At 36.2% G+C, this 25,403-nt stretch overlaps 1 protein-coding gene across 5 annotated transcripts in view; it reads left to right on the forward strand.

Moving 5' to 3' along the window:
* DYRK1A (dual specificity tyrosine phosphorylation regulated kinase 1A) overlaps positions 1-25,403 on the forward strand; it is a 148,346-nt gene that overhangs the window by 41,708 nt on the left and 81,235 nt on the right. For 3 of the 5 annotated variants that reach the window (XM_077879189.1, XM_077879188.1, XM_077879190.1), the window contains exon 2: positions 13,604-13,689. The exons of 1 other annotated variant lie outside the window; for it this stretch is intronic. In XM_077879189.1, coding sequence (XP_077735315.1) covers positions 13,680-13,689 — 10 coding nt within the window. In that variant the 5' untranslated portion in view covers positions 13,604-13,679. Of the gene's footprint in view, positions 1-13,603; positions 13,690-15,051; positions 15,145-25,403 lie in introns of all 5 variants that reach the window. One more of the 5 variants, XM_077879191.1, reaches the window with a different exon arrangement.

The following is a 25,403-nucleotide window of genomic DNA, read 5'->3' on the forward strand; positions in this document are numbered from 1 at the left end:
ACCCGACATGGGACTCGATCCCGGGTCCCCAGGATCACACCCCAGGCCGAAGTTGGTGCTAAACTGCTGAACCACCCGGGCTGCCCTGCTTCAGCTGTTTAGAACTCTGATCTTTACTTCACAGTTCAGTATGACCATCTTGCTTTGCTTAGACTCTAGCTCCCTCCACAATTTTGAGAAGTTGTTCTTAGACAACCAGGGTGAAAACATAGGCTCAGTGGAAGAGACAATTTTCTTAGAAAATTCTGGCTATTCCCCTGATTATATTTCATGGAACAGACAGATTTTTAAATAATGTAGTGATGTGGGCCTATGGACCTGTGGGCCAGAGGGTTGGGCTCCGGAGTAACTGAACTCCACTCTAACTGCTTCATGTTAGAATCATGGCTGAAGCAGATGTTACATGTCCAAGGCCCTTTAGGAACATGCAGTGATCAAGGGCTGCCATTCATGGAGCAACTGTCCCATTATTGGATGCCTTCATTCTTTTTTTTTTTTTTTTTCCCCGATGCAAACACACGAGGGTTTATGCCTTCATTCTTTTATTTGTTCTCTACATGTTCTCCTGTAACATTATTCTTATTTCTGGTTTGAGTCCTGTGTTTTTGAAATATAGGAAGCTAGTTAATTGATTCCATATATGTGAGACTTGCTTAATTATTTGAAGGCATCTATTTACTGTTCCTCTAGACTTCCAATCTCTTGGCTGATTAGCCTCCGTACTTCCAGATCCCCATCCACCTACTATTTTCTCAGAAGTTTGGGTTGTCTCATTGCCCTTTGTTATGTGGATAATAGAAATAAAAAGAATTGTGAGCTTCACAAGCTGTACAGACATAGAGACTACAAATTTAGATCTTACCTGTCAAATTCTTGGAAAGAATATTTCTGATACTCCTTTCTCAAATCTAGATTGGTGCCCCTTGTTATATTTTCTTAGTAATTCATATTTTCCCTCATAACATAGCTTATAGTCTAATATTACTATGATTTTTGTCTCTTTCCCACATTGGATCGTGAGTTCCCTGAAGGCAGGCATAATGACAGTAAATCTTGCCCTTATATCTCCAGTATTCAGCACAAATTTGTTGAAGAAATAAATGATGAATTTGAAACTCTTACTTATGTCAAGACTTCATCTGATTTTTAGGATATTATTTGTCCATATGCCGTTATTTAATGTTATTTTTCATTTGTTTCACTTAGTGTAAATGATAGCACTTGTGTAGTGTGTACAGATGTATGAATGTCTCTTTCACTTCTGTCCCACCACCTTTCCAGTCTCCTTGTCACAATTGCATATACTGCCCGTAAAGTTTTGCAGTTAATCTTTCTGAACATTTTCCTGTGCATTTTCATTTGTATGTAAGGGTGCTTATGTTGTTTTATATATATATATATATATATATATATATATATATATATAAAACATATTTGTACATACTTCTGTGTAGCAGTGGAATTTAAATCTCGGTTAAAATGGCAATTAAGCATTATTTTGCTTTTATCATTGGTTTGGTAATCCAGTCCTTTCATTGTTTACTTTCAGATACTTACAAGTAAGGCACATAACCTCTAGATGTCAGTTTCCATATCTGCTGAAGGATTGATTTGAATTAAGTGAAATTGAAGTCCTCTTAACTCTCAGTCTGATAATTTTAATGTTACTGTTTAAGTCATCTGTATTAGATATCATGAAACATGTGCTATCTGTATAATATAAAAAAGAGGAAGGTAAAAATCAGATATGACTTTGGGTAGCAAGAGAAAATTTGGGGGTAAGTTATTAAAATGTTCAGTTTTTGTCTCCAAGAGTATGTTGCTACTGAAACTAGTAGTGGAATCATCTCCCTTTGGTGTTAGGGAGTTTGCACTTTATTGATCCTGCCATGCTAGCTGATGATGTCCTAAAGGGAATTTCACCCAACTCCCTGGATCTTCACATCATAGCTGGACTAGTAACATAATGAATGCTTTTGGAAGAATTGTATAGAAACCAAAACTTAGGTAAATCTTTGTTAGTGATTTATTTAAAAATATTTAATGGAAAATAGTTTCCCAAGTTACTTCAACCCCTTTCTCCTCCCCCAGAAAGAAATAAAAGAATAAAAAAAGCAAATTGTGCTCAGTCATGATTTGTTTTTAAATTCTCTTGTCGTAAAATGTTACTTTGCATTTCTTTTAGGTAGCTTCTTTTGTCAAGTAGCTCACTTAGTTTATGGTTTAAGAAATTGTATTTCTAATACTTTTTTCCTGTATCACCATTTTTATTTGTAAAAGAAACTTAATTATGGAAAACCTCAGATATACACAGAAGTAGAGGGAGTAACATAATGAGCCCTTCTGTCCCCATCATCCTTTGCTTTCACAGTTGTCAGTATTTTGCTCACTTTTTTTTTCTTTTTAAGCATTTTCAGTATAAATAATACCATGATTAAAATTCTTCTTTTAAAAAAAAGAGGCTTGGTATTTAACAGGAATAAAACCCTTCAACTATACCCAAATGTTATCTGATTATGGCTATTTAAATGGGGTTGATACTACATAAAATATTTCTTAGATAACATTCTCTGTAGCAAAACCACTAGATTTTATGCGTTTGGCACTGAAACTATGGCAAACTCAGTTGCTCCACTAGTAGGTTGCAGATATGACTTAACTGTACTTACTATCTTGTCTTAAATATTGAAGAGTTTTTAAAAAGATTTTATTTATTTGAGAGAGAGAGAGAGAGTGAGCTCATGAGCTTGAGGGGGCAGAGGAGTGGGGAGCAGAGGGAGAGGGACAAGCAGACTCTTTGGTGAATGCAGAGCCGGTTGCAGGGTTCCATCCCATAACTCTGAGATCAAGACCTCAGCCAAAACCAAGAGTCTGATGCTCAACCAACTGAGCCACCCAGGCAGGTGCTCCAGATATTGAAGAATTATAACTCCCTTGTTTCAACAAAGCAACCCAAAGATGTTTTAGGTGATGGTGTGGTTTGATGATTTTGGTTTTCTCTCCTTCATTGAGAGTGCTGTAGTTGGGGAAGCTGGCCTCCTCGAGGGCAAGCCAAACAAGGCTTTCACCATTTTCTGGGGCTGGATGCTGGCATGCATACAGTTAGGTAGCTACCATCCAAGGCGAGTTGTGAGGGCTATGGTCCTGGTGTAAACACTGCTGTGCAGAATTCTGAGGGATGGTGTGTATAGGCGGTGCTGATTGGAGTATTCTGTGGAAGACAGTACTGGTTGGTGTTAGGCTTGGAGCTTGGTGTAGACAGAGAAGGATAAGGAGTCGTTCATTAAGTAGCACGAGCAAAAATGGCATTTGTCCATTGTGGCTGGAGTTCCAATTTCGGGAAAGTTTCTATGGTAGGAGATAAGACTGGAAAGGTGAAGGTAATGATAGCATAAAATACACTGGTGTAGACAATTTTTTTAAAAAATATTTATTTATTTATGTATGATAGTCACAGAGAGAGAGAGAGAGGCAGAGACACAGGCAGAGGGAGAAGCAGGCTCCATGCACCAGGAGCCCGACGTGGGATTCGATCCCAGGTCTCCAGGATCGTGCCCTGGGCCAAAGGCAGGCGCCAAACCACTGCGCCACCCAGGGATCCCTGGTGTAGACAATTGAATGCGTATTGAACACTAACTACAGTGTTATACATGCTTTATGTATGTCATTGATAATATAACAGTTTTATGGGATTATCCTCACTTTGTAGATGAGGACAGTTAGTCATTTAGGAGTTTAGAACCTTGTGTGAGTCTACCCATTGAGCCGGGGAGCCAGGAGTTAAACCAGGGCAGGATGACTTGGGAGCCTGATGGCTGTAGAGCCTTGAGTATTGGGTTAAGCAACACTAAGTACTTTTATGGTCTTACTGTGGACAGTGATCTAGCAGTATAGTAACTGATCTTTTTTTTAAAGATTTATTTATTCATTTCAGAGAGAGAGCATGAGCGGGAAGGGCAGAGGGAGAGAAACAATCTCAAGCCTACTCAGCGCTGAGCCCCACGTGGGCTTGATGGCACAACCCCGAGATCATAACCTGAGCTGAAACCAAGAGTCGGATGCTTGGCCAAGGCACCACCTAGGCACCCCTTAGCTGATTTTTTTAAACAGAGGTCTTCAATAGTTTATTATCATGAGCTTTTTATGTATATTGGAGTTTTAAAAATTGGATGCACAGAGGTTGTTCTCATAGTTGTGGCTTTTAGCCAGATACCTTGGTGACTTTATGGGTTTTTTTTTTCTTTTAAGATTTTATTTATTTATTTATGAGAGAGAGAGAGAGAGAGAGAAGCAGAGACAACAGGCAGAGGGAGAAGCAGGCTTCATGCAGGGAGCCTGACGTGGGACTTGATCCCGGGTATCCAGGATCACACCCTGGGCTGAAGGCACCGCTAAACCGCTGAGCCACCCGGGCTGCCCTGACTTTATGTTTCATATGGAGGTTGAATTTCTGGGGCCATTTTTTCCTAATTATGAAATATGGTTATATATTATAAATATATATAATATATATATTATAAAATAATATATATTATTATATATATATTATATATATAAAATATATATAATTATATATTATTATATATTATACATGTAGGCTGCATGTAGCTATTTTCTGTTTCTTCAATGTGCATTATTATTATATTATAACCATATAAATATGGTTATATATTATAAAAGTTGTGATGTACTGAAAAGTGTAAAGAGGAAAATATAAAAACCACTCAGAATTTTTGTAGCTGAAGATATTCATTATTAATAACCTTACATATGTTCCCCCAGAATTTTTCAGTGTATTTGTTTTACTTTCCTGAGATTTTGCTTTGGGAAAGGTTTTTGAGTTCTTTCTGATACGATGTATGACTTTTTCCTTCGTATCATGCAGTTATCTTAAGAACTTAAAGGATTATATAATGTTTTGTCATGTCAGTGTACCATAATGTATGTCACCTTTTTTTTAATATTGAAAACTTTTATTCCTGATTTTTAAATTATTTTTAATGATACACTTTTATATATAAATTTTGTATTTTCTATCATGAAAACAATTTCTAAAAGAGATTGAGCATGAGGTATAATAGACCACAAATGGACCATGAGTCAGTGAGTGCTACATGAAGAAAGGATATCTTATAGGAACAATACTTAGTGTTGCAAGGCTCATGTTTAAGTATACTGTATACAAATTTGGAGATCATAAATTAAGAAAACAAGAGATTTGAGCAGGAAAAATGGACAGAGGCTGGCTAATTCAGTTTGAGAAGACACATTGAGTGTTTGGGTGCGCAGTTGGGGAAAAGCTGGGGACTGTGGGTATGAAGAGTGTTTTGTAGGCTGCATGTAGCTATTTTCTGTTTCTTCAGTGTGCATGAGGAATATCATGAACTTAAAGTTGGTATAGAGGAATTTAGCATAGAATTTGTAACTAAGGATTAAACTTTTTTGCAGTAGTTTATTATGAATTAATCTTTGAAATGGGTAGATTTTTACTTTATTTTTATAACTTTTTTCTGCATTTGAAGGAAGGTATGCTTAAGATGGTATTTTTATTTATTATTATTATTTTTTAAAGATTTTATTTATTTATTCATGAGACACAGAGAGAGGCAGAGACACAGGCAGAGGGAGAAGCAGGCTCCATGCAGGGAGCCCGACGTGGGACTCGATCCCAGGCTGCCAGGATCAGGCCCTGGGCCCAAGGCGGTGCCAAACCGCTGAGCCCCCCAGGCTGCCCCCTTAAGATGGTATTTTAAAGGTTTTTCCAGACCTTTATTCATAAGGTTTATTCTGATATTAATATCAGTTTTCTCACTTACTGTATGTCTCCTGGTCTTGTGTAGAAATAAGAACAATAATACTATGTTAAGATTTGTGGTTTTGATTGAAAGGACAAACCAAAAGAATAAACAAACAAAACTTCACTTCTGGACAGCTAGAGAAGTAGCATACTCATATATAAAATTGATTTGCAAAGATGTGAACAGGGTCCCTAGTTGAACATCCACCTAGTGAGGCCAGTGGAATTTGAAGTGGAGATTGGGAAATGTTAACATTTGCAAGAAGTCCTGAGTATCAGGATTGTGAGTGTGACTGCTAATACCCATGCCAGTCATTTTTACAGGACTTCAATTGATCACAGAAATTCTAGGTTAAGATTTTAAGGTTTAAGATTCTAGGAAGATATCTTATTACAAAATGCACATTCCTTTTAAAATTTAGAAAATACAAAAGATAAGAATAACAATTTCCTTCAGTTCCTTTCTCTAGAGATAACTACTATTTACGTTTTCTGGCTAACCTGTCACTTGTTTTTAATGCACACAACTTTTTTTCTCTCCTTTTAAAAAACAAACGCAATCACATGGTGTCTGCATACTGCTTTATAACTTTTTCTTTTTCTACACAGAACAGTATTTTCTAAGTTGTTACTCACTATGCTGATGTGTTCATTGCACATCTCCTGTGATTAAATAGAAATAGGAAGCTAACCAAGCAGGAGATAATGTCACTGGAATAAGAATATAACATAAATAATTAACAAAATATAGTGGTGGATCATTAAATGCAAATTCAGAGAGAGATGAGTGGTATAAAGCTGGATGAGGGGGGAATTGAGGTGGTCTTGAAGGAAGGGTAGGATTTAGGTAAAGGGTTGGGTATAGAAATGGCAAGCTTTAAGTAGGGGAAATCATTTGAACCTTGGGGCAGAACGAGGTTAAATTGCATTTTGTAGAATGCCATGCTAAACTCTCTATTCAGGGCAATAAGATTTGATCAAATTTTCTTCAGTTACAGAGGGTGAATTCAAACCAGGATGCAAGTCATGTGCTTCAGGAAGATCTGTGTAGCAAGTATATGTCAGATGAATTGAGACAGGGAGTAAACTGCCTTTAAGTTAAGTAGTTTCCACACTGGACTGTGCTCTAAAGTCACCAGGAGGAAAGAAAAAAATTATTGGGTTCTTTTACGTGCTTCTTGAATCAGTCAGTATCTTTGGGTGTGGAGTCTGCAGTCTAGTTTTGAGAACCTCCTGTGGTGTTTCTCACGTAACCACCAGGCCCAGGAGATGCTTGGCTCTAGGGGGATCTGTAATACCAAGTATGAAATAAGGACCTAGACCAAGAATTAAGGCAGGAGGCATTTTGAGAGTTGACAGGATTTAGTGAGACCATTCTGAGTAAAGAAGTCAGCAGTTTCTAGGGAAGTCGCTGGAAGAATGGTGGCACTGGGGATAAAGATGGGAAGGTGAGTTCTGTGAGGAGGGAGGTGAGGATGTGTTCAGGTTTGGAGAGTTGAGGTAGTAAAGGCACCATAGGTGCAGCTCATTGGACTGGATGCTGAGTTACTGGTTAGTGTAGAGAAAAGAGTTCAGCATTATTCAGAGTAAAACTTTGAAATGTTTCCTTTGGAGGGAAAGATGGATAGAGAAATAAGTGGAGGGGCCACGGGATGGAACTGGATGGAATACCTGAGGTTGTGGCTGCAAGTGAAAGAGACATGGGATATTTGGAGGATAACTGGATGCTCTGAGATACAAGGCCACACACATTTTTAAAAATTTTTGTATTTTTCAAAAGTGTAGTTGGGAAAAATAAGTAAAACTAAACTCATTTACAACTCTTAGCAATAGGCTTGTTGGAGGAAGACATAAGCTGCTAACAGCAGTGTGTGTTTTTTATTATTTCTGGGCCTGGTTATTTTTCTGTATTTTTAAAATGCAAGGATAATTAAAAGCAGTGGTTTTTAAAAAATTATATATAATTATATATGTATAAAAGTACATACAACTGACTATATGTGTGCATGCACTTATGTAAATTGATTATACATAATGTATATTTTATAAGTAAAATTATATGTGTGTATAAATATATATGACCACTCTAGAAAAGTTAGTGCTATCAGAAAGAAGAGTGCAGAGTGGTTTTCCAGTGCATGTTTTAAAAACTAGTTATGAGAAGGACTTGCAGACTATTGATTGAACATACTTGTCCTAAGCATCCTCTGATAGGAACATATAAATGAATGAGCTCAATCCAGATGTTCAGGTTCAGGAGGGAAATGTAACTGGGGATAACACATTGGATCTCGCTCTGGTGTGTATCTCAGAGTACCTAGAAGTCATTTAATTCCTTTTTATTTATTTATTTTATTTATTTTTATTTTATTTTTATTTTTTTATTTTTTTATTCATTTATGATAGTCACAGAGAGAGAGAGAGAGAGAGAGGCAGAGACATAGGCAGAGGGAGAAGCAGGCTCCATGCACCGGGAGCCTGATGTGGGATTCGATTCCGGATCTCCAGGATCGCGCCCTGGGCCAAAGGCAGGTGCCAAACCGCTGCGCCACCCAGGGATCCCTTAATTCCTTTTTATTTCCTTTTATGAGCTAGGATTGATTGGATAATAGGAAGTTTGAGTACATTATGTGTAGGTGATATATCTGTAAGTAAGCACATCAACAGAGATTGAAAAAATCTTTATATTACTTTGCTTTTAATTCCTATTAGCAAATGGGTAAAAGCAGGCTCCCAAGTTCAGAATTTATGGTAGTGAGACCTTGGAAACAAGCCAGATATTCCCCAATAGGTCTTTGTTTCAAATCAACTTAGCTGTGTGCAGCGGGGTACTGTACAACCATGAAAGGTGGTACAAATATAAAAAGTGTTGCTGTAAAGATAGGAAATAAACAAGAGCAGAGATTCCTTGGGGTGTTGGGATTTTGTGTGACTTTGGTTCTTTATTCCTATTCAGTTCATTTTTTTTTTTTTAAGATTTTATTTATTCATGAAAGATAGAGAAGCATAGACCTAGGCAGAGGGAGAAGCAGGCTCCCTGTGGGGAGCATAATGTAGGATTAAATCCCAGGTCTCTGGTATCATGACCTGAGCCAAAGGCAGACGCACATCCACTGAGTCACCTACGTGCACCCTATTCAGTTTCTTCTTACTTTTTAAAAAATACGGAGTGTGTAAGGTGTTATCATCAGAATGCAGTCTGTTTCAGATAAATGATAGGGGAAAAACTTGAGGTTTTCTATTTTAAATGGAGAGAAGACCATCGTTCATTTCCAGCCTGATGGCACATGATTGGGCTGGAATGGAGACCGCGTGTGTTTTGAGGCCTGCAGTTTAGATGAAAGTGGGTTGTATGGCTAGATTTGAGCAGGGAGTGCAGATAGGACAGGAGAGCCTTGATTGAGGCAAACATATCAGAGTTGGAGCAATGTGACCATTTGGGAAGACCTTTCTGAGGTGAATCCAACATAAGAATTTGCCGAGTGGATGAAGTGTAAGCAGTGGGGAGGAGGTCCCAGGTGAGACTTCTCCTTGGGAGATGGGTTCGTGATGGTGACACCCGTCACCCAAGACTGGGAATACAGGAAGGAGAAGTGGATTTTCTTTCCTGTCCTGCCTGGTCTTTCCTCCCTTTTTTTGATAAGGGAGAAGGATGAGGAGATAGTAAATTCAATTTAACATGTGCCTGAGAGCATTGGTTTTGGAGTCCTTTTGGTTGATTTGAATTTTCTCTCTTTACCATTAGTCATGTGCGACTTGGGACAATTTCACTTCTCTCGGCTTTGGTTTCCTCACCTGTGAAATGGAGATAATAGTACTACTTGCCTTATGTAATTACTTATGGGAATTAAGTGAATTAAAGGAAAATATATATCCATTAAAGAGAAGACATTTCTGGGGTGCCTGGGTGGCTCAGTAGTTGAGTGTCTGTCTTTGACTCGGCGTGATCCTGGGATCCAGGATTGAGTCCCACATCAGGCTACCTGTGGGGAGCTAGCTTCTCCCTCAGCCTATGTCTCTGGCCTCTCTCTGTGTCTTTCATGAATAAAGAAAGAAAGCTTTTTTTTTTTTTTTTTTTTTTTAAAATAAAAATATAAGACCTTTCTTCAGTAAAACTGGGAAACAATGCTCAGTTCTTCACTGGGTCCATGGAAATGTGGGCCTGGAACTCTACAGAGGTGGGCCAAGCCAGCTTTTAAAAGTCTGTTTAGGGGACACCTGGGTGGCTCAGTGGTTCAGCATCTGTCTTTGGCTCAGGGCGTGATCCTAGGATCCTGGGATTGAGTCTAGCATTGGGCTCTTTGTAGGGAGCCTGCTTCTCCCTCTGCATATGCCTCTTCCTCTCTCTCTCTCTCATGAATAAATAAAATCTTAAAAAAAAAAAACTCTACATCTTGGTAATTTCCTGTTTTTTTTTTATTTTTTTTATTTTTTTTTTAAAGAAAAGTGTTTAGTTCCACATGTAACTAAAATAGTGATTAATGTTGACTTTCACCTAACTGTCTTAGAAATGAGCCTTCTGGAACTTAGGTTCACTTATGTTGTATTTCTTAGTATCTATTTTATGTAGTAGTCACTCTATAATAGTGGGAGCTAGGTTCCTAAAATGTTCTGTGGTCTGAGAATTTATGTTTGAGGAACTTAAAATACAAAAGAAATACATATAAATATTTTGGTGGTTGACATATTTTGAATTTGTGACAGGATATCCATACTTTACACTTATTGATCATAGCTTACCCCTAACTTTCTCGTCTTACCCTTCCAAGTTTTATTTTTTATTTTTTTTAAAGATTTTATTTATTCATGAGAGAGAGGCAGAGACATAGGCAGAGGGAGAAGCAGGCTCTATGTGGGGAGCCCGATGCAGGATTCCATACAGAGACTCCGAGATCACACTCTGAGCCACCCATGGGTCCCATCCCTCCAGTTTTAAAAACTGATATTTAGCAATGCATTTATGTTACAGATAATATGCATATGGCGCATTTCCCTCCTGTTTTCCTGTACTTATTGTTTTATACAAATACTCAGTGCCTGATTTTGTTGCATTTGAGCCCAGATGTAGTCCTAGAGAGGCCAAGTAGCTTAGTCCTTCCTTAAAGGAGCAAAAATTTGGGGCAACAGTTATTGAATCCCTTAAGCTCTTAGTTTGTGAACCTTTTCTTTAGTGCTTACTCAGAGTTGTTAGTTTTTTTTTTTTTTTTTTGCATAGGAGGTTCCTGTGGTAAGGATAGTAGATGTTTTTCATTAGTGTCTAATATAGCTTTGTAATTGTTAATGACTTCATTTGTGAGGAGAGAGGTGAAAAATTCACTGTAGGTTTTTCTCAGAAAAATTTAATATATGACTGGATTTTTTAAGTTTCTTTGGAAAGAAAATTGGATTTATACTTTGCAAAGTATATTTGGTGTTTGCTGTTGCCTACTTATTGTCATAAAACCCTGACCTGATATAAACAAATTTTCTGTTTTGAAAAGTGACAAGCCTGAAGGATATATGGAATTATCGCTAGAATCTTAATTTAGAACAGTCCACCATTAAGACTTAAGGGGTTTCAGCCTTGCTTAGTAGATGATGGTTTAGTTGCTGCGTGTGTTGGTAGCAAGTTTTGTAACTTGTAGAGATGCTTTACACTTAAAGGCTACTTTTCAAATGAGTAGTGATTAATGGTTGATATTTGTTCTAAAAGATACTTGTTCTGGTCTTGACGTATGCTTCTTCTGATCCTGAGCCAGATGTGATACTGTTCTTGCCACTGGTCCACCCATATTTTTTACCTTTAGATATCTAATAATAGTAATGGGATAATCTGCTTATTTCTAACTGCTTTTAATAGAATAAAAAGAATGCTAATATCTTACTACATTCTGCTTTTTTTCTTATGAGTCTTTTCATATCTGCAGTATCTATCCTGTTGAAACCATTGAAGTTGTTAAAGTGTAGATAGCATTGTAAGTAACATTTTATACGTGAAGAATGGGATGTTGAGAACCTAAAATATTTAATAATATATAATTCATAGCTAGAGATTTATCACATTTCCTGTCCCCATGGTCCATGCTAGAATGGTAAAGACCATTTATGAGAGAAAAATTGTTAGAAAACTGTGTCTTTAAAAATCCTTACTCTTGAAGATTCAAATACCATTTTTTTTGAGTAAAACCTTTGATGTATTTTTTTTTTTTTGATGTAGTACTTTAATGTTCATCTATCCATTGATCCCCCCCACCCCACTGGCCAAATGGGTACCAGTTGGTCCCATGTCTAAGGTTATACCATAGCATCTAAACTAGAAACATGGTTCTTGGAACCTGGAATATAGGTAATGATTTTAGACACAAGCAGTTCCTAGGTTACAGATAAGTCATATACTTACACCCCTGTCCCTGAAGATGCTCTTGCAGTTGCTATTTGGAGTACAAACATTGAGCTTTTAAAGAACTTGGGAGTTCAAAAATAGGTGGAGAAACGAATGAAAAGCAGAAATATTTGGGGGCAATAAATACACATTCAAATCTATATAATGACCGTTTGCCTAAAGACGTTTTTCTTCAGACTACCTTGGTCATTTTTAACTTTATTTTGTAATATGATTAGAATTCTACCAGTTAGGGGTTCATTTGGACTAACTAGCATCTTTGTTGAAAATTGCAAATACGAAAGTGAATTATTTCAGTCCAGTTGATTTCTTTCTATCACATATCTGAAATTAACCACACTGAGAAGTAATAGGAGTTTTGGATGGTAATTTAGAACACAGGACAGCTTAGGGGAAAGGATTAGGAAGCAGGATGATTGGGAATCCCTAAGATAAAATTTAGAGAATAAGAGACATCAGGAGTTGAGAGTGCTAACAAAGGGGGAGGCAGCCTATTTTAGACTTTGTTCATATAAACAGAGGCTCTAGCATTGGATATCTTTCTGTATTCTCAGGGGTCCCCAGTGCCCATGATCAATAATATATTTTGGTATCAGTAAGTTTCTTTTGGCTGGCTTGGGAACTTGGCTAACACATAAGCAACATTGTTTCATTAGTCATATTCATTGAATTCTGCAGTATCAATTTAAAAAGTAAATTTTTAGACTGAACTCATTTATAAGTTAGGTTGTAGCCTGTGCTTGTCATCATTTCTTCTGTACTCTTAGTTGATAACTACATTGAGGGTTGCTTTTGCTTTCTTGTTAGTCATTATAAATTTTGCTAGTCATTTGTGAAATACCAATGGAAGCAGTAAGTAGGAAGTAGCATAGTGAAAGACTTACAGTGATGTAAGAGAAGCCACTTGGAGAGCAAAAGAGGGCTTGTGGGCTTGTGGGAGCATTTGTGAGCAGTGTCTCAATTTACAAATAACATTGGTAGATTGACCTGTTATCGTTCTTGTAAAGCAACTTGCATTACCTCTCCTTTCCTCTGATAGTAAGCCATGAAGAGAAGTGAATTCACATTCATACTGATTTGTGAATTGATGGATATTACAAAATGTGAATTTTTCCTCAGATAATTATATAGAATAGTGGAATATTGGCTGTTTATTTCATACCTAGAAACGCCTGAAGTTTTCATTGGTAGTAGGCAGATTTTGACATTTTTTCTCCCTGACAATTGGGTACTTTACATTTTATATATATAATTGATTTTCATTAATGAAAATTATTTTCAAGTAAGCATTAATAAATGTTAGTAAATGAATTTGCAGTAATTTTATCTCTGTTTTGGGGATTGTAGTTACATTAGATGTTCCTCAGTAGGGGTAATTGTCTTGCATCCTTATCTCTTATCATAATCTGTTTTTCTTCACACAGTGTTATAGTTTTGCTGCTGGACTCTTCCCTCCCTCCCCCCACCCCATCAGGATGATATGAGACTTGAAAGAAGACGATGCATACAGGTGACTCAAGTTTTGAAATACAGTAAAGCTATGGCTGTCTGAGCGAATGTGGGAACTGGTGCTGTATTCTGAATGGGGGAGCTTTCTGAAAAACAGCATTAGTGGGGGAATTGTATTTAGGTGGATAAATACAAAGGTAGTTGGGATATTTAATAACTTGACTTTGGGATTCCGTTTGATAATTAGTGACTTATGGTATTAATACAAGTAGAGTATAGTGATTGCTAATACTTGACCTTTTTGAAAGTGGTTGATTGACTAATACTCTGGTGAGAATTTAAGTGTTTCTGTTAAAAATAAAATATTCACTAATACTCACCTTTATGGTTAAGTGCATATTTCCTTCAGATCCCCATTAGAATAGAGCAAATCTTTTAAAGACATACGGAGTAGGTGTTAGTAGTGTCTAAAATAAGACTCTGATAATTAAGGATATTATACCCATATGTATGATTCCTTGGAAAAATATGGTCTGGGATTTTGTTTTTTCTTCCTTTTCCTCCATTCCTCTCTCTCTCTCTCTCTCTTCCCTTCCTCCTTTCCTTTCATCCTTTTGTTATTTGTATTTATATAGGAGAAGCACTCTAAGGGCATTTTTGAAAGAATATTTTGGATTGCTTTATTATTGATGTGATCTTATTGATGGCAAATGGAAAATTGGAGGCTAGGCCATCTATGCCTATGTTCAGACTCTTGAAAATACAGTGTAGCTAATGGATAAAGTGTTAACTTAAACTTGTATATTACTTAAATCAGGCTGATTGTGAGGTGTTTTGTTGAACCAAAGGGCTTCTATTGATAGGCTTTGTCAGGGTAGTATTATTGGATCATATTCACAAACTGTTTGAAAATGTGGTCTTTAACTGGGAAAGAAGAAACTGCAAAAAGCCTCATATAGATATTTTAATTACATTATTGGTGTAGCTCTTAAGTTTTTGTGATTGGTTTTTGTTTTGGTGATCTTTGTTTTCGAAAGGAAAAAATGACCTTTTTGACTTTGAAATGGGATTTTAAAGAATGTCTATTTTTAATGAAGAAATGTGTTTGAATATATTTTTAAATTGTAGATCAAATCATATTTTACATTCATGAGGGATTCAAAGAATCTGATGTTAATTGTTTTTTAAGTAAAAGGTAACTGAGTAATCCTCTCTGTAATCTCTCAGACGTGCACATGTATGCGTCTGTCTGTACAAACTAGCGGTGCGCCACATACACATTATGGCTGAGTGGCTGATAAAGTCATGATGCTGAAGCTGAATATTACCGTCTTAGAGATAAATAGGAATATTGACAGAAAAAATTTTAGAATTTTATGAAAACTTTGTTGTCAGATTTTATAAGTTTGACCTTTTGGTGCAGGAACAGTTTCTCAGCACTGTCAGCTCCCGGATTGCTCGTTGGGCACTATACTGCACATTGGCTATACCAAGTAGATGCTCACTTTCAACTGAGGTCAGTAGAGGAACAAAGTATTTTTGGGGTATCTCATAGATTTATCCAAGAATATTAATGATTTTGGAGATTTTCCCTAATGAAATTTTGAGGTGGCAAAGTTGCTCTTTTACTCGAAAGACTTATGGATGAAATGAAATATCTAGTTAATTTTATGAATGCTAGAAGATAAAACCTACAAAGATTAGATTTATGATATAGTCCAGTCTCTCTCCTTTGGCAATGTATTTTTAAAAATTTGTCAACATTTATTGGCTGATGAAGGGAAGAAACTCAAGAAGGAAGATCTGGCTTTGTCTAACATATGTATTAGCTGTTGATGTATTTCCCTTTTAACAATTTGAAAGTTAATAATTGTTTTTGAACATAATTAACAGCTGTCCTAATCATCATTAATTAATGTAGCAGTTTGCTCTTGTATTACTGTGCACACATTTTATTATACTTCAACTGGTAGAACTTTAACCCATAAAAGCTCATAAGGAGTTTTTCAGTGAAAGTTATTTCTAGAATGCTTATGCATACTTGAAAGTGAATACTCTGTTTTCCCTAGGCTTTCATGGTACTGACTTTATGTTGGTTAGAAGTGGTGATACCCTACTCTCTAATAACCATTTCATAGATGCTAGAAAGGATGTTGAGGTAGGTGTTGACTGATGATACATCTTTCAAAAGCAAAGGCTTTAATAATAGATTTTTACTAAACACCAAGCCAGAGTCCAACTTTGATGCATCTCTAGTACTCGTGTATATAGATATTCTTGTATTTAACTTGAGGGTCTTTTTGTATACATGGAAATGAGAGTATAAATGAAGTGAAATTGGGTTATTTTTAAATTTTTGGATGAAAAATTGTGACCAATATTTGATTAACTTTGGTTAACATTTGCTTTGTACCAGGTACCGTAATGTACTGTAATAGGCACTCTGCTCACAAGGATCACTGTGCTTAGGAATCCAGGAGCACTGAGTTCAGTTGGAGGAGAGGGCATATATGTAAGAAATGATGCAGTGGATATGATAAATTTTTAAGACTTACATATTGAATTCAAGGCATCTAGAGTAAAAACAGAAAACACTCTTTGGCTAATAGAATTCACAATACTGGCCTCACCTGACATCCACATGCCGATGTTATCAGAATCTACATTTGTGTTCCACTTCTTTCTCCTGAGTTTCAGACTCATGCGGCTGCCTCCTGGATGTCTCTTCTGTACACAGCCCTTCACTCCCATTCATTCTCGTTAGAGATGAGTGACATTCTATCCAAGCACACCGTTATCCTGGGAACCTAGGAACATTCTTTACCCTTTTGAATTAAGAGGTAACCAAATTGCATTTATTTGAAGGATGTAGAATCACTTACTTCTGGGATTGCATTTGTAAAATACACTTCCTCAGAGATTACTGTGTACATTAACATAAAAGCTCTTACATTTTTTTCAGTGTATGTGATGAAAGACCTCCCACCCTTTTGTTATTTTCCTCATTGGCATTGAATGGAGCGTAATTTCTTTCTTTTTTTTTTTTTTTTTTAAGATTTATTTATTCAGAGAGAGCGCGAGAGAGGCAGAGACACAGGCAGAGGGAGAAGCAGGCATCATACAGAGAGCCTGATGTGGGACTTGATCCAGGGTCTCCAGGATCACACCCCGGGCTGCAGGCGGCGCTAAACCGCTGCGCCACCAGGGCTGCCCTGGAGCGTAATTTCTAAAAAGCTGTTTGATATAGCATTTGATGCCATTCTTTATTGACATGGGCTTCTTTAACAATTAAAATTGTCTTTGAAAAGTAGGGATAGGCTAGTCACATTAAATCTTGAAACAGTTCTAGAATATACAGAACTACAACTTTTTTAGGAGGAATGCCTTGGAAATTTATTTTAAATTGTGCTGTGATTTGTTCATAGGGTTGTTGTCATACTTGTTGAAATGTATGAATTTAAGGACTTAAAACAAACGAGGCAGAATTTTAAATTTTAGGTTGTCTAATTTTTTTTTAAATGTGAGTTTTGTAGGGCAAGGTTTGCATACTTCAGCTATATAGGAGTATGACATTCTATTATAGAACAATTAGAAATCAGATCTGTAATTTTTTTTTTTTTTTTTTTTTAATTTATGATAGTCACACAGAGAGGCAGAGGGAAAAGCAGGCTCCACGCACTGGGAGCCCGACGCGGGACTCGATCCCGGGTCTCCAGGATCGCGCCCTGGGCCAAAGGCAGGCACCAAACCGCTGCGCCACCCAGGGATCCCTCAGATCTGTAAATTAAAAAAACTTTTAAATCTCACTCAGCTGCAGGGTGCATTGGGTTTTGTACATTTTGGTATTTGGCACATATTGCCAGTTTGCCTTCTTTTGGAATTGTTCTTCACACAGTCCTGTGTGTCTGGTCTTTATGTGTTTTCCCTTCTGTAGCTCCTACTCATTTCTTAACCCTGGGCTATCAGATTCCACTCCTAATAATTCAGCAAATTTATTGTTTTTGGTGAATGATAAAACCAGTGGATTTATTTTTGCTCTCAGGTTTTTACTTTTTCTCCCTGTTTATTAAGTAATACACAATAACTGAAAAAATTTGGTAATTTTTAAAGAATATAGAGAAATAGAAGGAAATATGCCCACGGTTCTATTTCACTCTGGCACATTCTCTTTCAGTTTTTTGTTTGCTGTGCCATTTTTGACATTCAGGATGGTGTGCTTGGGTTAGGATGTATTTTATATTATTTATATCTTTTTTTTGGCTTAGTATTCTATCATAAATATTTCCCTTTGTCATCAAAAACTTAACTAACTCTAGTGATCTGCTATCATTTTAAACTTGAAGCAAATCTAGAGCATTGAGAACTGTAACTGTCTTGAGGGTGAATTACTTTTAGAAATTCATTTTAAAGTATACTGATTTGAGACTATTTCATACTAAGATTTCCTAGTTAAGTGAGATATCTCATATTAGACATTAAGTTATTTTTTAAAAATTTCCTTTCCATTTTATTTAAAGCACTAACATCTGTGCATAAATGTTTGGTTCTATGTTAAATTACTTTCTTATAATTGATTCCTAGGAGTGTAAGTATTGGGTTATAGAGTTCGGAAAATCTTAAGGCCCTTGATACAGCTTTTCAAAAAGCTATTTGGTAATAAGTACCAGTTTATACTCCCTAGCATTACATGAATGTGTGTCTTTTAATAAATCTTTGTGAGCATTGAGTATTATAGTTAAAAATAACTCTAATTCGGCTGGCAAAAAGAAGAATCTCCTATTTTAGGAAATACAAAGTAATAGTGTTATACTCTGTGGAGGAAAAAGTTCCAAGTGCTTCTAAAATGTATAATGAAGTAAGGGCGCCTGGCTGGCACAGTCGGAAGAACATGTGATTCTTGATCTCGGGTGGTAAATTTGAGCCCCATGTCAGGTATAGAGATTACCTAAACTTAAAAAAAAAAAAAAAAAAAAGAAATGCGTTAAAATGTATAAAGTAAGCAACAAACCTAATAGTTTGGTAGATACTCTCCTTCCAGGGTTATTTCTTTTTAGCAAATCATTTTTAGTTAATGCCTTTATGGCCTTTGCACAGATTTGCTTACCAGTTTTTGTCCCACCTGGCTTGATAGCTCCTCAAGATTACAGGGCTGTAGCTCACCTTCTTTGTGTGTCCCATGTCGATGTAGCAGGGTTCCTGGGACATAAAAGTGGATTTGCAATGAATCCTTGCAAAGAAGAATAATTCTTGCCATCCCAATCCCTAAAAATATCTTCATGTAAATGTCTGCTTTAATACATTTCTTAAAATAGTTTTAAGATTTCCATGTTATTTCCTCTTTCATTTTCCTTTTATAGTTCATATTTTTATTATTTCAATTTCTGATTTCTAAGTGGAAGCAATTAATGATGACATCATGTACATATCATCTAAAAGAGCATATAGTCTGTTTGGAAATGATGGGAAATCCAAAGTTTTCCACATTGCAAAGTTGCATTTCTTAGTCCTCTGTGCCTTTATTCCGAAGTAAAAGCAAATAAAATCGTATTTGTTAATTTTAGATCTTATGGATACTTACTAAATGTACCTCCAAAAGAAGGTTTGAGTTCTGAGAAGACAGCAGGGCATAGTTTTTTGAATCTCCAGTTTTCTCTGGAAACAGTAACTAGAACAGCAAAACCAAAAACTCCTGTTCAGCCAACTTTACAAGACCAGGTGAAATGGTATCCCTGCAAACTCTGATACAAGCGGTTGGGGGCAAATCTCCCAATAACTACAGGACTGGTATGATGTCAGCATTTGTAAAGAAGGATGCAGAAGGAAGCAGCAGGCTATCTGAAAGCCCTGAGAACAGGAGAACATCAAGGTTCTAAACCTCCCTGAAAAGTGTGTCAAGCAAGCTTGAGAACAGTAGCAGAGACTAAGGTGTTTTTCAGTTCACAGGTTACAAGAGGTGCACAGGAGCTTTGGAGTCAGAGCTGCCTGGTTTCCCTATGAACTTTCAAAGCCACTTGAAGCTCCCTTTCTGGCTAAAGCCCCACTCTTCAGGAGACACTGCTGGGAATAGAATTCGCATCAAGCAGGATGGAGGCAGTGTAGGCAAAGGGAAAAAAGTCTGATGAAGTGAGAGAAGGCAAACACACAGAAGATCTCATTTCATTACCCTTCATAGAAACAGAAAAGGCCGGTTACCAAAGCCAGAAAAGCTGCTCTAGTTTCCTAAAAGTTTTTAATTTTATATGAAAATGAGCAACAGGCAAGGATCACAGTCAAATTTCCCACTGAGCTTTTGTAAGAAGAAAGGAATAAGGAACAGAATGATACTCATGCGGACAATGAAGGCATGCTAGAAAGAAATGTCCATGAAACTAGTGAAAACTGTAACCTAATGTTTCAGAACAAACTCTAGCAAATTTAGAATATGATACAAATATGAAAGGGCAACATAACTCTGGATAGGGAAGTCTTAGAAATGTGGGGATGACTGAGGAAAGAGAAATTAAAAGTAACCAATAAAATGAAACCTAATCTAGAAGGAATACAACAGTGAAAAAAGCACAATAGAGAATTTCTTTAGAGAAACTGAAGAGAAATAGAAAAAAATTAAAAAAGAAAAATAAAGAATTGTCTAGAAAATGGCGAGAGTTATTAAAGACAGTAAGGTTTCAATGTAGAATAATAGATCCTGAGGGAGAACCAAAGCAAAGCAATTTAATAACTACCAATAATTATAATTGAAGTAAATTTTCCTGAAATAAAAAATTTGGAAAGGGCAAATAGATACTTGTGTAAATAAATCCAGAAATGATCAACATGCAGATGTATTCTTTAAAAATTACTGAACTTGGGATCCCTGGGTGGCACAGCGGTTTGGCGCCTGCCTTTGGCCCAGGGCGCGATCCTGGAGACCTGGGATCGAATCCCACGTCGGGCTCCCGGTGCATGGAGCCTGCTTCTCCCTCTGCTTGTGTCTCTGCCTCTCTCTCTCTCTCTGTGACTATCATAAATAAATAAAAATTAAAAAAAAAAAATTTAAAAAAAAATTACTGAACTTGAAGGAAAAGAAGATTCTTAAGATATTTAGGCAAAGACTTGGTCAAGTCATTATTAAGGGGAAAGAATATTGGATTATCTGATTTTGAGAGCAACACTTTATGCCAGATGCAGTGGAGTAACTCCTAGTATTCTCAAGGAAAACAAGAGAACCTGGAGTTTTATATCCAGCTAAATTGACTAAAGCATAAACACAAAGTGTTATGAACACAAGTATGAATTTGGAAAACTTCTGTTTCTTTGAGTACTTCTTGAGGAATCTACTAGAGAGTCAACTTTGGCAACCAGGAAGATGCAGGGAAGCGTTACACAGATGCTGGTGGAACTTAAATTGTTGGTATGTGCAAATGTAATCTGTAATGCCTGTACTCTGCAGTGAAGGTGCAGTACCAATAACCAGAAAAATAAAAGTAGAAGAAAGTTGCTGTTTATTTCACAGTTATTAATGGGGAGTGAAAGGATATTCAAAACAGATGCTTTGAGAAGAAGAAAAGTAGGAGGGAGAAGTTACTAATTAAATTTCTGTTGTGTTTTTTACGTAGGGGAATCAGGGCATACTTTTCTCACTTCAAGACATGTAATGAAAAGAACGGAAAATAGAAGAGATTTGGGGGTATGATATTAATAATTAATTAATATAGAACTAACCATCAGACCAAAGTATAAGCTCCTAATACCAGTTTCTTCCTCTGGAGATTAAGAAGCATAATGATGGTAATAATACCTCCTAATACCTGGAGTGCAGGATGCATACATTGCACTTGCCCAAGAGATGTGCTTTTTTATTTTTATTTTTTTGTGCTTTTATTTTTATTACTATAATTCCCCATCCAATTATTACTGTACTCTTTATGCATATTTGGGACTTGCATTTTCTTAAATTTCTCTTGTATTTGAGAAATTGGCATATTGTCTCAAATTTTATTATTATGCTTGTATTATCAGGGACATTCCATTCAAATTTGTATCTCATTTACATAATTTAAAACTTGTGTTGAATGGCTGTTTTATTTGTTAGACATTAGGATTATGCCACTTTGTGGCCAATGATTTAGACTCTGGAATTAGGTAGAAAGCATTTCCAGGAGCAGGTTACTAGATAGAAAAAAATGTGAGGGGAAAAGGTTTTTTTCTGGCAACCAAGTTAGCTCAAAATGAACATTTTGCTTTTTCATATTTAATGAAATGATTGTATAACATCCATTTTTATTTGTATATAGTAGAAAGATATCTTGTTGTAGTTACACAGATCTGTTATTGAAAGATGCCTGAGATATAGTTAAGCTTTTTCCTCATTAAGTGACATGTTTGTTATGTTTTTCTTTCTTTGAGAGCAGGGACTTTTTCCAGTCCCTCATCTTTTGTATAAGCTTTGTGTGTGCATATGTGTGTGTATAATTATTTTATGAAATATAATTTACACACTGTAAAATTTATTATTTTTATGAGTAAATTTGAATTTTTATTGAACTCACACAGTTGTGTAGGTATCACCACTACAATCCAGTTTACCTAGTTTTACTTAAAAATAATTCAAGTTCAGAAGAAAATGAAAATCCCCAGTAATTCTGTAACATTCACATAATAATTATAATTTTTTGGTATATGTATATATTGCCTATTGCTTTATATGCATATGGCTCCTTCCTACCATATTTAAGAAACAAAATTGGGATCGTATTTTACTTCTTATATAATCTTTCAAAATTTAAACATTTCTCCATCATTAATATTCTTTTATAGCATCATTTTAATGGCTAATTAGTATTCTACAAATCAATTACTATTTAACCTATTCCCTCGTTTCTAATTAGTTCATAAATAATGTTTAAGTGAACATTATTGTGTAGTCTTTGTGTTCCTCTTTGATTTATTGCCTTAGTTCCAATTCTTCAAAGTTGCAGTTGTTGGATTAAAGGATACATACATTTTTAAAGATTTTTAATACATGTTTTCAGGTATCTTTTTAAAGTACAATTTATGCTTCTACTTGCTACACATCAGACTTTTCCCATACTCTAAAATCCTGAGTATTTAAAAATGTTTGCCAGTTTGATAGACACAACTTAATATTTAATTTGTATTTGTTTGAGTATTAAACTGAATATGTTTTATGTTATTCATATGTCCTGTGAATTCCTTTTAATATTCTTTGCTGGTATTTCTTTCAGGGTTTTTTTGTTTTGTTTTGTTTTGTTTTTTAATTTATAAGAGTTCCTTATTGAAATCCTTACTATAATGCCAGCTCTTTTACTCTTCATGGTAACTTTGAGATAGGCACGATGATTGGCCCAGTCAGAGAGGAGGTCACCTGCCCAGGTCACAAACCTAGTATGGATGGAACTAGAATGCAAACCAGGAGCGTGATTCCAGACTCTTAACCAGTATGTTCCTGCTTACTTATTGCTAATAATACATTTTCCAGTTTGCGTTTTAATTTTCTTTCTTTCTTTCTTTTTTTTTTTCTTTAAATTTATTTACTCATGAGAGACAGAGGGAGAGACACAGGCAGAGGGAGAAACAGGCTCCATGCTGGGAGCCTGACGCAGGACTCGATCCCGGTTCCCCAGGATCATGCCCTGGACTGATGGCTGCACTAAACCGCTGAGCCACCCGGGCTGCCCTGCGTTTTAATTTTCAATTAAACTTTTTGTCACAGTGTCATTTTATACAGGATTTTAAAGTTTCTGTATGGAGAAACTAGGTCTTTTTTAAATTAGTTTAACACCTGGGACAAAAGAGAGTCTCAAATGTTTGTTGAACAAATGAGAATAAACCTGTTAATAACCTATTGATGGTGGTGACCTTTTAATTTCTGTATTATACTTCCTCTTTTAAGGGTGTTCCCAAGGGCTTCATAAATAATTTATTCTTTGGTTTTGATAAAATAAGCTTATCTGTATTAGCATTTCTGGGAAGTCTGTGGAAGTAACTGCTGCTTTAAAAAGGAATGTGTTCTTAAGTATGAGTTGTGGAGAATGTGTATCATTGACAGTGACTTGAATTATAGATTCTAGTGAAATAAAACACGTGTTTTAGTTGTAGGAATACTTTTTTTTTTTTTAAAGATTTTATTTATTCATGAGAGACACAAAGGCAGAGTCATAGGCAGAGGGAGAAGCAGGCTCCCTGCTGAGGGGAGCGCTATGTGGGACTTGATCCCAGGACCCTGGGATCATGCTCTGAGCCAAAGGCAGACGCTTAACTGCTGAGCCTCCCAGGTGCCTCTGGTTCTAGGAATAATTTGATGGAGTTTGGTTTTTGTAGTTTTAAAAAATGGGCATGTTTGGCTATTGTTTCAAAATATTTTTAAGCAGTAAGTTTTGATTTGCTTTAAGATATAAAATCGTTGAAAAGGAAAGCCCCAACTAAGAAAGCTGAAGTAAAAAGTTACTACTGTTTAAGGTTTGGATAGTGTAGATCAGTTCCTTCAAAGGTGTAATTTAAGGTTTTACTTCTTTCTAGCTTTCTTTTTTTCTTTTTTTTAATTTTTATTTATTTATGATAGTCACAGAGAGAGAGAGAGAGGCAGAGACATAGGCAGAGGGAGAAGCAGGCTCCATGCACCGGGAACCCGACGTGGGATTCGATCCCGGGTCTCCAGGATCGCGCCCTGGGCCAAAGGCAGGCGCCAAACCGCTGCGCCACCCAGGGATCCCTCTTTCTAGCTTTCTTCCCGCCCCCTTATCTTTTAGAGATTGACATCAGGCTACTTTGTGGTCTTTTTTTAGTTTGGTCAAGACCTGTGTATAGTTCCCGACTTTTTAAAAAGTGTAGCGATTTGTATCATTAAATGAGTCTTTGTTAGAGGTTAGTGAGAAACAAATTTTACACACCATCTGCGGAATATACTAAATGGAATCAAGTACTCAAAAAGCAGACCCTTGAAAATGTAAATATCTTGCTAATACAAACCTATGCTTTGTATAAAGTTATATAAAAAAAAAAAGTGTTGGGTGCTTGCTGTTTCTCTAATCTGCTCGTTACAACCAGCCTTCTTTCCTTCTACTAGAAGTAGTATTTTTCAGGCTATGTTCTGCAAACATGATAAATTCATATTTGTACTTTTCCATATAAAGCATTAATTACTCGATTTACAAGTGTATGTTAGTAAAACTTACTTTATTATCTCCTTAGTGGTAAAATCGCCTTTTTTTTTTTTTTTTTTTTGAGTGTGTGCACATGAGCACATGGGGGAGGGGTAGAGGAGAATCTGAAGCAGGCTCCACCTCCCCTGTGGAGCCCCACTTCAGGTTGGATCTCACAACCCTGAGATCATGAACTGAGCTGAAATCAAGAGCCAAATGCTTAACTGACTGAGCTACCCACCAGTCACTCCTAAAATTGCTTTTAATCTAGAATTTAAAAATTCTTCCTTTGTTTACCTTTGTCGCTTTAAATATAGTAATGTGTTTATAACTTTGTTTTATTATTAAAAAAACTGTCCTCCCAAAAAGATGAAATCAAATAGCTCTCTACACTACTTCACTTCTTGCCAATTTCTGTTCCTCTTTTAAAGTTTTTTTCTGTAGATTCTTATTACAATTTTATAAAATTGATTTAAACCCCTCTTTTTGACCCATCACTTTCAGACAGTTTCTCTTAATTTCCCAAGATATGCAGTGAGGGTTTTAGTACCTTTTATATTTCTTCCAACCTCAGACTTGACCTTTCAGACATTTCCTTTTATGTTGTATGTATATAAATATATGTAGTTATACA

The sequence above is a fragment of the Canis aureus genome, chromosome 30, assembly GCF_053574225.1.
Source record: "Canis aureus isolate CA01 chromosome 30, VMU_Caureus_v.1.0, whole genome shotgun sequence".
In the NCBI taxonomy this organism is placed as follows: domain Eukaryota; kingdom Metazoa; phylum Chordata; class Mammalia; order Carnivora; family Canidae; genus Canis; species Canis aureus.